This window comes from Mesitornis unicolor, unplaced genomic scaffold, assembly GCF_000695765.1.
Source record: "Mesitornis unicolor isolate BGI_N332 unplaced genomic scaffold, ASM69576v1 scaffold202, whole genome shotgun sequence".
Taxonomy (NCBI): domain Eukaryota; kingdom Metazoa; phylum Chordata; class Aves; order Mesitornithiformes; family Mesitornithidae; genus Mesitornis; species Mesitornis unicolor.
The window spans coordinates 22,803-39,094 of NW_010170956.1; the positions used below are offsets into that span (position 1 = coordinate 22,803).

Sequence of the window (16,292 nt, forward strand, 5' to 3'; positions counted from 1 at the left end):
TACTGTACAGAAGCTTCTCTCTTTATATAATGGTATGCTCTTCCATGTACATAGTAATTTTTTTTCCTTATTTTGGTTCAAGTTCCACCCTTATCTAGAAAAACATGACCTAGTTTAACAGTGGCCACCATATGGATCTTAACTCCAAGTAGCTCTCAAGGCACTTTGAGTGCAGATCCTGCACTGAAATGGCACAACGTGGCCAAAAGCTGGACAGCTTGGCAGTATGAATCCCTTGTGACAATGAAATGTGAGCCAGAGGTGCCCAATGCCAATATTGTCCCAGTTGCTTCAGGATCTGAATGTATGCTCAGTCCACAGCAGAGTACACAGCCCCTAGAGAGCTACTGTTCTCTCTCTCTTACAAGATCTTGTGGACCTTCTCCCACTCAACAACCCACTTGTCCAATATATACAGCTCTCAGACATACAAAGATTTTGCCACATACCAAATGGAAGCACAAAACTTGTCTTTACTCACTCTGGTGCATTAATTTTTAATACTTCAGGCTTTACACGGTTTACTTACAAGAGAATGTTGAAAGGATACTGACTGAATTTTTGCTAGTCACAGCAATACTCCCACTTACAATTTTAAAACTAACCTGCAAGAAAGTGTGTAATAACTATATTGCCACCAAAAATGCTTTAAGATGTATAATAATATTGGACACAATTCCAGATGTTTCTATGATATCAGTATTCACGACACACAGCTATTATGCATTGTGTGTGTGAAAGACAGAATCTCTAATACTTACAGCCAATCATCATCATAGCAACAGCGAAGATCTTCTCCCCATCTGTAGTCGGAGCGATGTTCCCAAATCCAACACTGGTGAGGCTGGTCATCGTAAAATACAGCGAGGAGATGTAGACCGAATCTTTGCTTGGTCCACCTTCCCATTTTCCAAAGCCTGATGAGTTGAAGTGGTAAGGTGTTCCTATTGACATCCCCAGCTGATAGAGCCAGCTCTCAGTTCGGATCGTGTTTGTATCCTCATCAATAACTTCATAGTCTCCTATACTGTACCAAATGCAAGCCAACCAGTGTGCTGCAAGACCAAACACGCACACCAGCAGAACCAAGACTGCTGCTCCGTATTCAATGTAGTGGTCCAACTTCCGAGCTACGCGACCCAGCCGAAGTAGCCTGACCACTTTAAGTGAACTGAAGAGGCTACTGATGCCCTAGAACGATAAAGCACAGTGACTATTAGAATTTAATATTAAAGCAACAATATTCATAACTGCAGCTTTCCAAAGACATGAGGACCATCACAAATAGCTGATCATCAGATAACACCTGTAAAGAGAGACTGTGAGACATGAGAAAGTTAGTGACCCTTTCCAGGGATGGATATACGCGCTCTTTTCTTCATCCACTAACATTTTGTGAGTTGCTGTCTGAACTCTCTGATTATTTGAATAGGTCTACAAACACATTTGTAAAGACTTCAGATGACAGACTACTTACTGCACATCTTGCAGTTGTGCAAGTAGATCAACCCCGATGCTACTTTAGGCTGACTGAAAATAAACGTGGAAGTCATTGACCATTAAACTATACAAATCTAATGCTGAGAGGAACATAACCAGACACCTATTGAATTCACTTCAAAATCTGGAGTCATGAACCTCTTATGGCTATTCCTGACATCCTTATGATCCAAGGCAACACATGACCTCTCATGTCTCAGATGTAACACAGTTTGCAGGATTTAGCTCAGACATACCAGGAAGATAAATAAGGAAGGCCAAAATGTACTGGAAATACATGGTAATTTGTAATTTTTCAGTGTAACAGTTCATTTCCTATGACTTTACTTTCATATAAGAATTCACACACTGATAATCAGTCCTCTGACATTTCTACATGGACAACACAAAGCTTAACTATTTCAAATTTCTCACTGTCTAATCCCCACATCATATTCTTTTTATAACAGCTTTATCAATGTAGTCTTTCCATGCTGATACTAATATGGCTTCCATGAAACAGAATTAAGGCAGCATGTAGGATTTTGTACTGTGAACTTTTAGACAGATTTGCAATTCCATACCCAAGAATTTAAATTAAAAAAAAAAAAAATCAAAGCCATTTGGGGCACGCTAAGATCCGAATAGCCTTTCATAAAAATCTTTTTTTTCTGCTCCCTCTTATCAAGACTGTTTCATACATAGAAGTCTGATTAAAATTTAAGCAGACTGGTTTAATGAGTATTTCTGGAAATGCATAATTGCATACTTCTGGTCACCAGCTTTTACTGGAAGTTTGTTTATTCCTGCATAAATATAACTGCTACAGTATCTTAGGCTGGTTCAATGAACTAGAAGAGATGTTTTATTAAATAATTACATAATGTTCCCCAGGACTGCAACAATGTATTTCCCCTTTATTGCATGAATTTGTCATTATTACATTGACTCATTTTCAGAGACAGATATAATTTGTAACCTGGGAACACACTATAAATTTCTATTAAGTTTTTGGACAAGATCTAGCACAACCAGGAGGAGGGGAGCAAAAAGGAAGAATAAAAACAGAAAACAGCCCAGCCTTCCTTTAAATCAGAGATATTTGCAGAGATCTAGAAAAGACCAAGTGATCTTTTCTTTCTGTTATTATTTATGTCAAACTTTTCAAGACACTGATGCAAAAATTCCTTAAAGTAAAAGTAAATTTTCATTTCCTATTCATTCCATACCCAGCTTTGTTTTGTAAACAATGGAGCAAAGCCTTGATGCATGCTCAGAGAATAGGACACAGAAGGCACAAGGCCTTCATTTCCAGGGGAGGGAAAGCAGGTGCTGAACGCTCAGTATGGAAAGGAAAAGCAAAGGGGAAAACACAAAAAACTATAACATCATAACCATGTTTTAGAAACTGGATATGCAAGTTCCCAAGTGACGAGTTCATACAGTCCCTACATTTTAAGTATCAACAATACAGCCTTCTCGCCTTTTTTCTCAGGACCAATGCCCATCTCTCCCTTTCCTCTTTACAAACTCTACCAGCAGAACAATAATGTTTTACATTTTGAGAGGTCTCCAGTAATGGCCTGCTTTTAGCTTCAGTCTCAAAGCCAAGATTTTTAATCAAGCAGTGCTTACAAGTCTCAGGCAAAGGCAGGAATTTTTTCTATCTCAACATTCTAAATACCAGTTTTATTTTTGTTCAGAAATACTGGTGGAGAACTTGCTCTTGACATTAAAGCGCATCACCAGGATTAAAAAAAAAATATGCTCTTTTTCAGTGAGAGTCCTACCAAAGACAGAAAAAAATAATGATTCAGGAAGGACTTAAAAGTTTGTAATTTGGTTAATTCTTAATTGACAAAAAAAGTCAAGGATTAGAAATACCTGAGGGGGAGAGAAAAATCACAAAAAGGGATTTTAAGAAATTGGATGTGAAAAATGGGAATACATAATAAAATATGCTGAATTAGGTTTAAAACATTTAAGGTAAACTGTTTTCAGAGTACTCTTATCCTAATCTCCCTTGTGAAATTCACAAAGAAATTTCTAAAATCCATTTGAAATGTTATAGAAGTGCATCAGTTGGGAGAAAGTGATTCTACCAAATGCTGACCAGAGGTAGAGAGAATTAGGTTTGATGTACAAAAATAGTTTGCTTATAATAAATACCTGATTGTCCTGGTTTGAGGCTGCATTGAAAGGATGCATTTAATATTCAGAATAGTCACAATATTTCACCTGACTGCATTGCCAATAAGATTCTAAAAGTTCAGAAAAAAAACTAAAGAAAAAAAATAAAATCATTTCTTTTTATTTCAGCGTTAACAGTATTTTGTATTTTATTTCCTCAGAGGAAAGGATTTGTCTGTTCTAAGTGGATCAATATCAAGGGGAAGAAATGCCCAGGGAAATAATTATTCATATAACGCTCCTAAAACTTTCTAAGTGACAGAATTTCAAATGGGTATAAACAATGGAAACTTAATAGACTGTTTCAGAGATGATACAGTAGAAAAAAATCATATCATTCTCCAATACAGTACTTTTTGTCACTAAATATAGCAAGTAATATTTCAGTATTCACAAGAATAGATCTGCTGGATTCAAAATTGACATTTTTGGATTACCACTTTTCAAAATAGAACTGTACTTTTAGATTACTGCCCATTTTAATGCTCTTATCAGCGCAGATTATTTTTATGCCTTTATCATACAAATGGCTCCATGATGTCACGCAAAAGAGCCTGAATTCGATTTACTCCTCCTGATGCATGTCCCACCCTCTTAACTCAGCCTCCTCTGTAACCTCTGAGAGGCAGATTAAGAGACCCTCAGAGCTCCTTCTGCCCAAAAGACATGGATGAACCTCAGTTTATAAAGAGCTGGCAATTGCACTATGGGTCCCAAATGACAGACCCAGATGCTTTGCTTTAAAGGATCACCATAAGGAACTTCTGCGTGGCAGGCAAGGAAAGGACAAGAGTAAGTTAAACCCCACAAAGTCCTACCTGCACCTGACTTACTCAGACACAGCTCCAACTATTGGTACTTTTATCCAATGGAAACTTTCCCCTGGCAGTATGCAGAAGCTGAGAAATCTGTTATATGGCCAGGGTAGACAAATAGTACATTTTTACTGTATTTTGTTACAGAGAGAACTTGCATGTAGCACTTTCTTAAACATGCAGCACTTAGCCAAATATGGCAGAAAATTCTGAATTTCACACAAACTTATATTTCAAATTGTTTGAAGTAACTGAATGACACTAAATAAAGATTCTACTGCTGATACCTGCATTGTAGTTCAGTTGTTCAAAAATATTTAATAGGCTGGCAGGTTTACTTTCATTGCCAGTGATAGCTGATGCATAAAAATGGAAACATCAGTAGCAAGTCCCCTCCAAACCAAAGGGTAAGCTCAAAGCACTGAGAGTCAGAAGAAATAACTTTGTATTCACTGACTGAGCAAACAAAACAGCCCTTGAAATAATAAATACAACCACTCCCCCTTCCTCTACTCCTATACAATCTTTGCAGAGTGGAACTGCACCTCAAACAATCCAGGATATCCAATTTTTGGCTTTAGCTTTGCATCAGACAACATAAAATTTGTGTATAGATACAGAAGTAATGGCAAAGAGATAGAGAAGTGACACTGTGATGAAGTACTTTGAAAACATAAGGGCTGTAAGCAGAGTAATAGCTACTTGTGCCATTATGTTCCTGAGGACAGTAACAGTGGACATTACAGTGCTAGATGCTGTACAAATAAAAAACAGTTGCTGTTGTTCATTTGCCATGCAAAATTAAATCCAACTCAGTTAATCGAATAATAAAATTCCACCTTGAAAAAAAAAAGAAAAAACCAAATTGTTTAAAGAACAGCAATAAAAATTAACTACAGCCAAAAATAAAAGTTATAAATAATTCTTCTTCCCTTCCAAAAAAGATGTAGGATGAACAACTTTAGAAAAGAACTAAAATGCAACTTTCATCCCACCTCCTACAGTTATAGTAGCACTAGCACTTGAGTAATAGATTCAATCTGCATGACAGTATTCACTTTTTAGGCCATTATATACTTTCCACGTATACAGAAAGAAAATGCACTTAACCCAAGCGTTAATTTTTTTTTCCTAGGCTCAAAGGAAGTATAATTTACTTCCTACTTACTATCTATTTTAAAAAAGAAATGTTCAGTATTGGCACAAATCTGTTGTAAGTTTTCTAGCACCTTCGTCTCATATGAAACTGCTGAAGTTGAGCATTCATCTCAGTTAAAGGGAGATGCAGGAGACTAAAAGCTCACCGTTAAAAGAATGAGAATGAAACAGAATGAAGAACTAAATTAATTATTTATCCAAAAAAAGGAGGCAATGAACCAAATTTATCACTACCATAAGTGAGGCAAGAGCCATGGAAAGCACTGCCTTCTTTCCTGACATTTGATCCTGAAGTCAGCTGTGAGGCAGCCTGGCTCTGCCTATCTGCAGTAACATGGTAGCCTTGTCAGGTCTTAGGACTTCTCATTTCTGTTATTTGCCTCTTCTGATTTTCTTAATTAGGTCTAAGAACATGACCTTTCCTACAGATTGCCATATTTAGCAACCAACAGATGAGATAACGTTATGTGCATGGGTCAAAATCAATATCCAAACCCTCTGGTTACTGCTGTGGTTTTCAGCACAGAGGAAAGCAGATCTCTAGACTCACAAAGCTTATTTTAGTCAGAAATCTGTGAGCTTGATTAGAATTGAGGGAGAAACTGGAATAATTCATGTATAAGAGTGCAGGGTGTAAGAAAAGATGGAAAGGTTGATTTTTGATTTATAAAACTATGTTCACACTTGCCTTACACATACACTTGCACACTCAGAAAAAAGAACGAATTCAGGAAACAAACTCCTTTTTTTTTAAAAAACTTTGAGAGGAAAAAAACAAGGATAAAGATAACATGAAAGTAATCTAAAGAAATCCCACTGTCCACAGTATCAAATAAAAAATTTACCCCTGACAGACAGCAATCTGCTTTTCAATGCTTCTGATTCAAAGGAGCTATCAGTGCCAGAAGCTTTTTACTTATCTCAAAGAGGCAAAACACCCAAGTAAGATTTAGTGTTATGGCATCTAATACCACTCCATCTTTTCAATTCTAATCCAATCCCTAATATGAAATAGACTGTAAAGCAACCATTTAGCTACTCAAATAAATACCCTTTGCCGTCTCATCTCACTTTCTGCCTCAGATCGATACAAATACGCTGAATGTGGGGAAAAAACAGAGTAACTGATCATGTCTGTGAAACATGCTGCCCTTTATATGCAGTGTAAGTATCACTCTAACAGCAGCTTTTTGAAATAATTCAGAAACTAATATATTCAATTAGCTCTCCTTCTTGGACAAAGGCTATCACCACACAGTATCACTGAAAACATAATTCACCCTTTTAATTCTTTTAGCCTTATACAGATTGAATAGCTTATGTAGACTGTTTTTCTCTCTTTAACAGTATGATAAATCATTTCATGCTTTTCAAAGCTATGAAGCAGTAGCCCTGAAACCAAATAACACCCTCACTTATCTGTGACTTAGCAAAAAGACTAATCTGAACATTAGTAGTGCAGAAGTGGAGCTAATTGGCATCTTAACAGCCACAGCAGAACCTACAGAGTAGGTGTTGGCCAGGGACTTGGCAACGCATCCTTCTCTGGTATTCTCTTTTGGTAGGGGCTGTCTATCAGCAGTCAGCGTGGATGTATCTGAGTCACCAAGGTGTATGAGCCTAGGGGAGACCAGGGAAGCAAGCAGAATTTAAATGAACTAAACACCCTAAGCAGGTTTGGAGCAGAGGAGAGAACGAAACAGGTTAAATGGCAGAATAGTTCTGCAGCTCTTACATACAACACCAACACAATTTGAAAAAAAGAGGATTTAGGGAGAAAAGGCAGCCTGCTCCTTGAGAAGGTAGCACAAAAGAGGTACTTCTTCAGTAGCATGGAGGTTGGGTTTTTAAGGAGAGAACTTACTCAGAGAAATTTGTATTTGATTGAAAAAAGTGGGAGGAAAATAAAAACTTAAACAAAGAAGAGAAACACCTTTAATCAAATCCTTAAGAGTATCTGACAGTAAGTTCTTCTTTGACTCCCTAGTTTATATTCTGGCAGCCCACTTTACATCGGGAATTTGCTTTACTCCATTTGCATTTCCCCAAATACCCTTTCCATCTACCTGCCTGTAGGCCCCTTGGGGCCATACTGCAGTACAGAAACATCTACAAGTCAGATGAGCAGACCTCCTTCTTCATGACCAGCCTTCCTTTTTTTTTTGCACTCCTCTCTTCCATGGGTCAAGGCCCCCAGACTACCTCAAAATCTCCCAACTCCACTTAAGAGCCATACCAACGATCCCCCAACCTTACTCCAAGGGGCTCTGCAGGTTACAGCCCAAAGCACACCCCTCCTTTGGGCTTTGCCCTGTTTCTCAGGGGTCCCTTAGAAGGGGACACCCAATCAAGTAACACTCCACCACCACCACAGCTCCTAAACCAAGGCCCATGCTCCAGTCCTCCCACTGTCTCACCTGGGTCTTGATTCTCCCCCAGGAGCACCTGTAAGGAGTCACCCAGTCCAGGGGGTCTCACTAATCCTTTTCCATCTACTTTCATCACGTCCAATAACCACAATTTGACAATTCCTCTATGCCTGGATCATACTTTCTGATATTTAGCTTCTTTGTTACAGGCATTACATAGAAAGTAGGTTATGACTATAATTTTAATTAGCTGCATAAAAATATTCACTGATTACCAGATTTATCAATACATTCACATGCAAAACACAGTATTGCCTAACTGGACAGATCTAAATAAGTGAGGTGAACTACACACTGTTTCAAACAGATGTCATATTATAGAGCTGTTTACAGTTTAAAAGACTAAAAATTATATTTTCCAGTTTGCAAAATTCATCTAACCCAAAATCTTTCTTTATAAGCCCCTGTTTGTTCCATAAAACTATAAATATGGCAATTTATTCCCTTGCCCTTTACTGCAAGCAAATGATAAAACACGTTTAGGGAAGTTGCGTGCTTTTCAGTGTAGCTACTTCAGTAATTCCTAGATAGCTAATTTGTATCAGCATGAGAGATTATTCCACTAATAAGGTTTAAATTAATCTATTGCAAAAGTACTGCCTCAGAGGGCTGCCAACATTCTGACCGGCAACACATTTATTTTTTCCTCTCTCAACTCACTGTTTGCTTTCCAGCTACATCATGCTTACTTAGCACCAAATAGCTTAATTTACTTCTATTACCTTTATATTGTGATTTTTTTTCCGGGACTTTTTTTTATCATCATGAATTTTGTCCTATCAAAGCTGTGTATCTTCTTTGCCTACATGCTAGCTTCTCTCTCATTCATGCACTTAAGTGAACACTAGATCTTTTATATTGAATACATCTTTCCTGATGATCTTTTCCTATGCATTTATATCTCTTCTACCTCAACTAATAAGAGTGATGGATGGTTCTTCATTCGGCACCAGACAACAATTGATCATAGTGTTCCATTCAAATACAGATAGCAATTACTACTACAAACTCCCTGCTTCAGAGATTTATATGGTGGTGACATGACTGGATTCCACTCCTACCATGAGATTTCACAACAACAGTGTCACATGTAATAAATAATATTTTTTTCAATATAAGTTACAACTTACGGTATTATGGCTGAAAAACACAGTATAAAATCGCTCAAGCTGACACTGCAAAAATATGCTTCAGCTTGCCTTTGAAATTCAAAGTCTTAAATTGCATTGTTCTGGCAAAAAAACTGTGGATTTTTCTTTAAGTCTGTGTTTTATTAAATCCACAGATTGATGTCTGAACAGAAAAAGATAACATTATCCCCCAAAGTAGGTGGTATTTCCTTAAATGAGGAATAATACTAATTATTGTAAAGGATTACTGTCAAATGTTATTGTGATCATTCAAATACAGAAGAGACTAACACCACATGCTTTAAGGCACTGTGTAAAGTTTAGATGAATATTTTCATTTCTTACTCAAACTATACTACAGCATGACATATTGTCTTGGCAGCAGAAAGTCTAAGCCTAGCATTAAGTTGATTCATCGATCGGTGGAGTATTTTCTTTTCTTGAAGTTCTATGGCAGGTCAAGAAAGTAATCTGTATTGAACTGTATAATTAGCTTGCTATACAGAGAAACCAGAAGAAACATTTATAACTTTACTATCATTTGGATAACAATGGAAATTTCTCTACAGCTATTCATTCCTTCACTTGTTGAATTCTGTTCATGTCTGAATATGAGATAATGTCCTGACTCTTTGAGCACAGCATTTGAGATCAGAAACTTCATATATTCTCATATTGAATTCTATGGCCTTGAACAAAGACATTAATGTATTTCTTTCCTGTTCTATCTGTAGAATGTGGCTATTCATACTTAAGTGCCTCTTGCATTAATTGTAGTTATTAATAGTTGTATTGATTAATAGTTAATGAATTCAAAGTCTTTTTGTGGACAAAAATAGTGCAGAGAGGAAACTGGAATTTCAATTATATTAAAAATGTGAATTGAAAATGTATTAATGTTCCAAACTACAACAAACCCCAAGAATTTTGAAACTGCCTGAAAAACACAGAAGCCGCACTCGATTTTGTTTCAAGATAATATTTTCCATTACAAAATATAATGGACTAATGAAGAAAATTACAAAACAAAAAGTTACTTAAAAAAATCCAACATATTATTTTTTTATTAATAACTGCTTGTCAAAAATACTGATCAACTCTAGTTTCACATGTCACAATTAATCTTACATTGGTGGATCACCTTAAAGCCAACAAAAATGGTTTCACTATTAATCTATCAAGAGCTAAGTGATAGGACAGTCCCAAAATTACCCAGAGCCAAAAGAGCCTCAACACCCTATATACACAACTTCATACTTCTTCAGCTCCAGGTCCTGTGTCCCTTGCAAATCAATTCATTGTCTCCATCACAGTAATTACGGCATTCTTAAAAACAAATTGACTTGTCAAGTTAGTTCCTCCATCACATCCTCAGTGTCTTCAGTGACATTTCTTTTAACAGAGAATGACAGTAGGTAGAAAAAACAGTAAGCCTCCACCTGTCCCAGTCCCCCTTCACTACAGGGACCGCAACAAGGTCAGGATTCTACTTCCTTTTGTTTAAAATCATATATGGAAAATACCAAAATAGGAAAATAGCAATTTATAGTCTTAATCTCATTTTATCACCACTGTTGACACTGGGCATTGTTTAGTCTCTGCCAATTTTGAAGAGTATTCACGTTAGGACAAAAAAAAAAAAAAAACATCATCAGCAGCAATGGTCACCTACTAACTCCAGTGTAATAGCAAAATCAAAGTGACACATAGATAACAAACCAGTTTGGCTACTTATAACTGTGCAGCCTTGCAGCTGACTTTATCCAGCTGCAAAGTAATATAATGTGTAATCCAGGGTGAGAGACAAGCAAGATTAAAACCAGCAAGTTTGAAGAAAGGGAGTTGACTCACAAGGGAATGCTCTACACAACAGAGAAGATATAAAGCAAAGCCTTTCAAGACTCCTTGAATGTGGCTCTTTTTCTTCTTCTTCTTTAATAAAAGGTTATCTTTCTCTCTACAGGCAGTTCATGAAACAGTGATCAGCATATACTGTCCTAAATCCCCAGTTGATGTGCGCTACGTTATTCTGCTGGTATTGCTGGCAAAGCCCCTCAGGTCCTGTAAACCAGTCTATGAGACCTTAATAGAAGTACAGAAATTTACACCAGTGGAAACTCTGCTCTAATGACCCTACAATGATTTATACCAGCTAAATGTCAGAACCCACTAGGGGAAATAGAGATGAACAGTCTTGAAAGAATAGCATCAAGAAAAATGTATTTTTCCTTGGGCACAATAGCTAGAATAACTAAAACACTGTTATACTCATTAAGGACACTGCTGAAAAGCCATAGGAAAACTGAAGTACTGATCAGCTCCTCAGTGTTCCAAGGCAACACTGAGACAGAGAACCTGGAGAAATTCAAACTCACACAACCAGAATTTCTCTGCGGAATTGCTACCACGAGCCTGAGAGGGCTGTCACAGCCACTGGTATAGACATTTTCCTCAGGCATGTTCTGTAGGTCACATCACCAGTCTATATTTATTAAATGCTCTACCAGCAAAATTATCATCAGGTTGCTACTATCTGCAGTGGGTGAGAAAAGCTTCCTTCCTTTTATTTTTGTCTCTTGATCTTTCTTCCCCCCCCCACTATTTCAGTCTAAATGTCAGAAACTGACATATGGCCACTCCTTCCATTACTTTACCAGTGTCACAGCAAAGTAATATGTGAAAGCCCTGCACAGTAATCTGCAGCCTGGGTCCTTTTTATGACAAACAAATATTTAAGGACAAGTCTCACAAGGCTTTTCTGCTTGATCTCGTTTGCGTTATTTCAGTCTGTAGCTTTATATAAAATGAAAGCCTCTCTAGGGAATTAAATATCAAATAATAGTAAGTTTTTTCCAATGTATCCAATAGTTTGTCTACTTGTCCTCAAGTCATTGAGGAAGACACTTTAAATACTTTAAATTTGATAAAAACCTGTATAGTCTATTTTTACAAAAGTAATGAGGCCTTATGGCTTTGCACAGATATTTTACTTGAAATAATTTTCTTCTAAGAGCTAGGATGCCTTTTATAACATACACATATTTTAAAGGAACTCATAAAAATTAAATTTTATAGGCTACAAATTAAACACTATGCACTGATGAGATGTGTATGTATGTCACAGGTTTAGTATGTGTCACAGATAAATACAAACACATAATTACTTGATGGTACAGGCTTTATAACATATAACTGTAAGTAGACTCCTGGAATTGTCTTTGAGATTTTAGTAGCAAGTCATTAACTCTCTGAACTATTTAGGGATGGAACCTTAATAGGTTCCTATTTAGTTTAGGAATATTTCCTTGGCAGCCTGATCCGGTAGGAGACTAAGCCATTAAAACAGCATAGTATTGTGGTTTTAAGTGTCTGAACGTTAGTTCTTTTGCTGGCTTGTAACCTGTTCCAAAAGAAATGAGCAAGAATTAAGGAAGAGTCTAGATTTTCATATTTCCCCCTATCCTTTCTTCTAATTACCAAACAAGTATCAAACCAGCATCTTCAGTTGCTTCACCTTCCTCTAAAACAGCTGTTGCCAAACAACGCTGCATGGATCATCAGATACCCACACCATACTTTCTGGTGGTATGAGAAGATTTAGTGAGTCACTGCCTGCCTCTTTACCACCTGTTATATTGTATTGGAAGCAGCTGAGAAAAGTGTATTATACATCCCAATTGTTAATGCGAAGAATTGCCATTAGTGGACATATTTTGTTCAGTCAACAGTGAAGGCAAGAGAACTCTGCCTCAAGAAACTACCCTGACACACCAGTACACACTGTTCATGGTAAGTCACATGAAGCAGTTGTCCTTGGTGTTGTACAGAGGTTCTGCTGCCTGTTTCTACATCTAAGGTTGTAGAATGAATGAAAATAAACACAGATTTCTGACATCAAAAACCTCAGCCTCTTCCAGTGCAGTTAAAGACAGACTCTTCTGGCTAGGAGTCATAAGCAAACCTCTATGTGTGCTGAGGGCAACTACTAGAGACACACATATACTAATTCAATATATTTAAAGCATATATTTCTTTCTTCTTCCCCACAACCTCTCCCCCAACCATTAAGTAATAATTAATGGATGGAAGTAGAACAAGTATACTGACCTCATCAACATTCTCAAATGCATTGATGACATCATATGGCAAGCATGAGAGCAGATCGATCACAAACCACGTCTTCAAGTAATTCATGCGAATCAGCTTTGGGTCAGAGATCACCTCTCCTGCTGGCCCCACAAAGGTGGTATGGAAATTAAGCACAATGTCTACCAAAAAAATGACATCTACAATGCTGTCAACTACTAGCCATGCCACGTTGTTCTGTTTGGTTTTAAAGGAGACATTGTAAGGGACCAAAATAGCAGTGTAGAAGGTTAAAATCAAGATGATCCAGTCCCATGTAGTCTTGAAAACACAATAATGCAAAATTATATGTGGTGGAGTCTTTGGTGCCTCTTGTTTGTACTGTGGGAGGATTTCGGAGCCCAGCTGCAACACCTGTAGTATAGAGATTTCAGGAGAAACAGAACATATGCTTAATATTTTAACATTATTTTTCACACTGTAGATTTGCAAGCTCAGTACAACAGTTGATAAAAATACATGTGCATTAACTTCTTTTATAATTACCAAATGGTAAGCAAGTCAGAATAAGTATTCTGTTGAACAAATCAGCATCAGTCTGTTGCTGTTTCTTTTAATGCCATTAATTCTTTTTTGACACCAAGCCTAATGCGTAGGTTCTCCAAGAAAATACTACAACTTCTGAGTTCCAGTCCAGCACCACGACCACGGGACCACACTGTTTTTCAATATTATCTACTTAACTCTTCACTATATCATATTTGAAATAGTCTTATACTGCAATCTATCATGAATGCAGAGGCTTTCATTCTTCTTCTCTGGGCTGTGCAGGACCAAAGCCCATGGTTAACTAACATTAGCCTCAATAAATTCATCTTGAACTGTAACTTTTCACTGAGAAAAGATCAGTGTCTTCACTCTCTGATGGTGTACAGTCAAGTTGCAATGCAGTTAGGTCTGAATTCAAAAAAGCGCTACAGCAAAAAATGATCTGTCAGCATGTGTTTTATGATCATTTATTCAATTCTTGGGAACTAAAGTTTCTTTTACATTCCTATGAACAAGAATGTGTTTGGTTACATCTATGAATACATATGAGGGTGAAACCAGCATGAAGAATCTGTCTCCAAATAAAGATAAGTTACATTTTAAAATGAAATTTACCTTGAATGAGCTATGGGTGAAAACTGAAAGGAAGATGGGAGTTTTGCTTGAGTGAGATGTGTTTGCTAATGCCAAACTCATAGAACCTGGGAGAACTATTTAGGAGCACCATTCCTTTTTCACATTTATTTACACATAGTTCAGAGCAACAGGAAGCACAGAAGGAAATTAAATGGCCACCTTCTCAGGGAAAAGATCAGACAACATAGCTATAATAGGAGGATGTCTTCCTTTCACACTCCTTATCTCAGCTTTTTTAACGTCTATTACTGAGACACTTATTTTTATCTGCAGACTTTTCTAAGTGTTTTCTGGTTGGTTTGTTCATTTTTTTTGTGGCAAACTGGTGGGCTTTTTTCCAAAAGAATAAGCCAAAGGGGACAAAAGAAAACAATCAGCTACAAGAGTCCTACTTGGACAAAACAGCCTCAGATCAAGTTCCCTGCTGCTTTGAATATCACATAATCCCTTACTTTTGTGCACAACAGAGGTGAGACACTGTGAGATCACAGCCCCTTGCACATCTGTAAATGACAAGAGGAGTTGCAAGCCTACTGACTTTGAGTCCAGAATGTTCTCCAGAAGAGAAGTATCATTACCTGCTCAGAGACCTGCATGTTAGCACAGCAGCATCAACAGTTTAAAAACAGTTTAAAAAAAAAAAAAAAGACTTAGAATTTTTGTTTTAAACCAAACAAATAAACAAATAAAATCCCACCAAAAAAAACCCCAAAGTTGCCTTTTGGCGGGAGATGCCAGAAGCAGCACAAGATAGAAGCAGTCCTTCTCTGCAGGAGGCACTGGTCAGTCAATGTAGTCCCCAGAAGTCACTGGTAGTGACAGGAAGAGGCACAGGTTGGGTACTGAGTTAGAAGGTGTACTCAGAGCAGTGTCACCTTCAGGGTTTGGTTGCAGCGCCAGCAACAAATGTTAGGACGTCTTTTCTTGACAAAAACTCTAGCCCAAGCTCAACATTGCAAATACCCCCTGTTCTCCCTATTGAACAGCACAGTTGAACCTGAATCAGTTGGAGAGCACTGAGCTACTACTGGCTTTTATGAGGGTTTGCATGAGTAGCAGCTCTAACATGAGATCCCAAGCCTGAAATATGCTTCACTGGGCATGGGGAGTCCTCCGCAATATTCACTCACTGGAATAACTGATCAACAAAACCAAGCACTTTCTATCACATAGTAACATTTTTCAGTCAGTTAACTGGATTTCAGTTCTAATGCTGAGATCTTGCTAGTGTGGGTAGACTGCATCACTCCTTAAATGCAAGGTGAAAACATAATTGCTTATTTGCAATCACATGTCTCCTAGAACTTATTTTTTTAGACTCTGATCTTATTCTAAAAAGTTAAACATTCTGGTAACATTCTCATCAGCACTGGAACCCCAACCATGAAACACTGAGAAAAAAAATTGTTAGTTCTTGTCAGTTTGATTCTTATTTTATATATATGTGTATATAAATATAATGTATATATACTACATATATACACTATACCATATGTACTTATACATACATATGTACATATCTATATTTATATATATATATAAAAAATATACTCCAGTTTGGCCACTGCTGGTCTCTTTGTACTCCAAGAACTTTTTTGCATCATCCAAACAGAAGTTACTGGAAAATGTACTAATGGATTCCCATATACCTGAATAATAGGAACAAAGGCAAGAACAATCTTGGCTTAGCAATACAGAAGGGAATAAATTATGATGTCTGTTGTTTTGCTGTAAATAAATAAAATACATTAAATTCAGTGGAACTGCAAGGATATAAAACTTAACTGAATGCAGAGAAAAACAGACTTCTAGTCTCAACT

General features: G+C 37.1%; 1 protein-coding gene across 1 annotated transcript in view; it reads right to left on the reverse strand.

Annotated features, from left to right (window-relative positions):
* Positions 1-761: 761 nt before the first annotated feature.
* LOC104537069 (potassium voltage-gated channel subfamily H member 1) overlaps positions 762-16,292 on the reverse strand; it is a gene marked incomplete at its 3' end in the record, with an annotated part of 39,556 nt that continues 24,025 nt past the window's right edge. The window contains exons 5-6 of the mRNA XM_010179849.1: positions 13,309-13,701; positions 762-1,191 (exon numbers count right to left, since the gene is read on the reverse strand). Coding sequence (XP_010178151.1) covers positions 762-1,191; positions 13,309-13,701 — 823 coding nt within the window. The remainder of the gene's footprint in view (positions 1,192-13,308; positions 13,702-16,292) is intronic.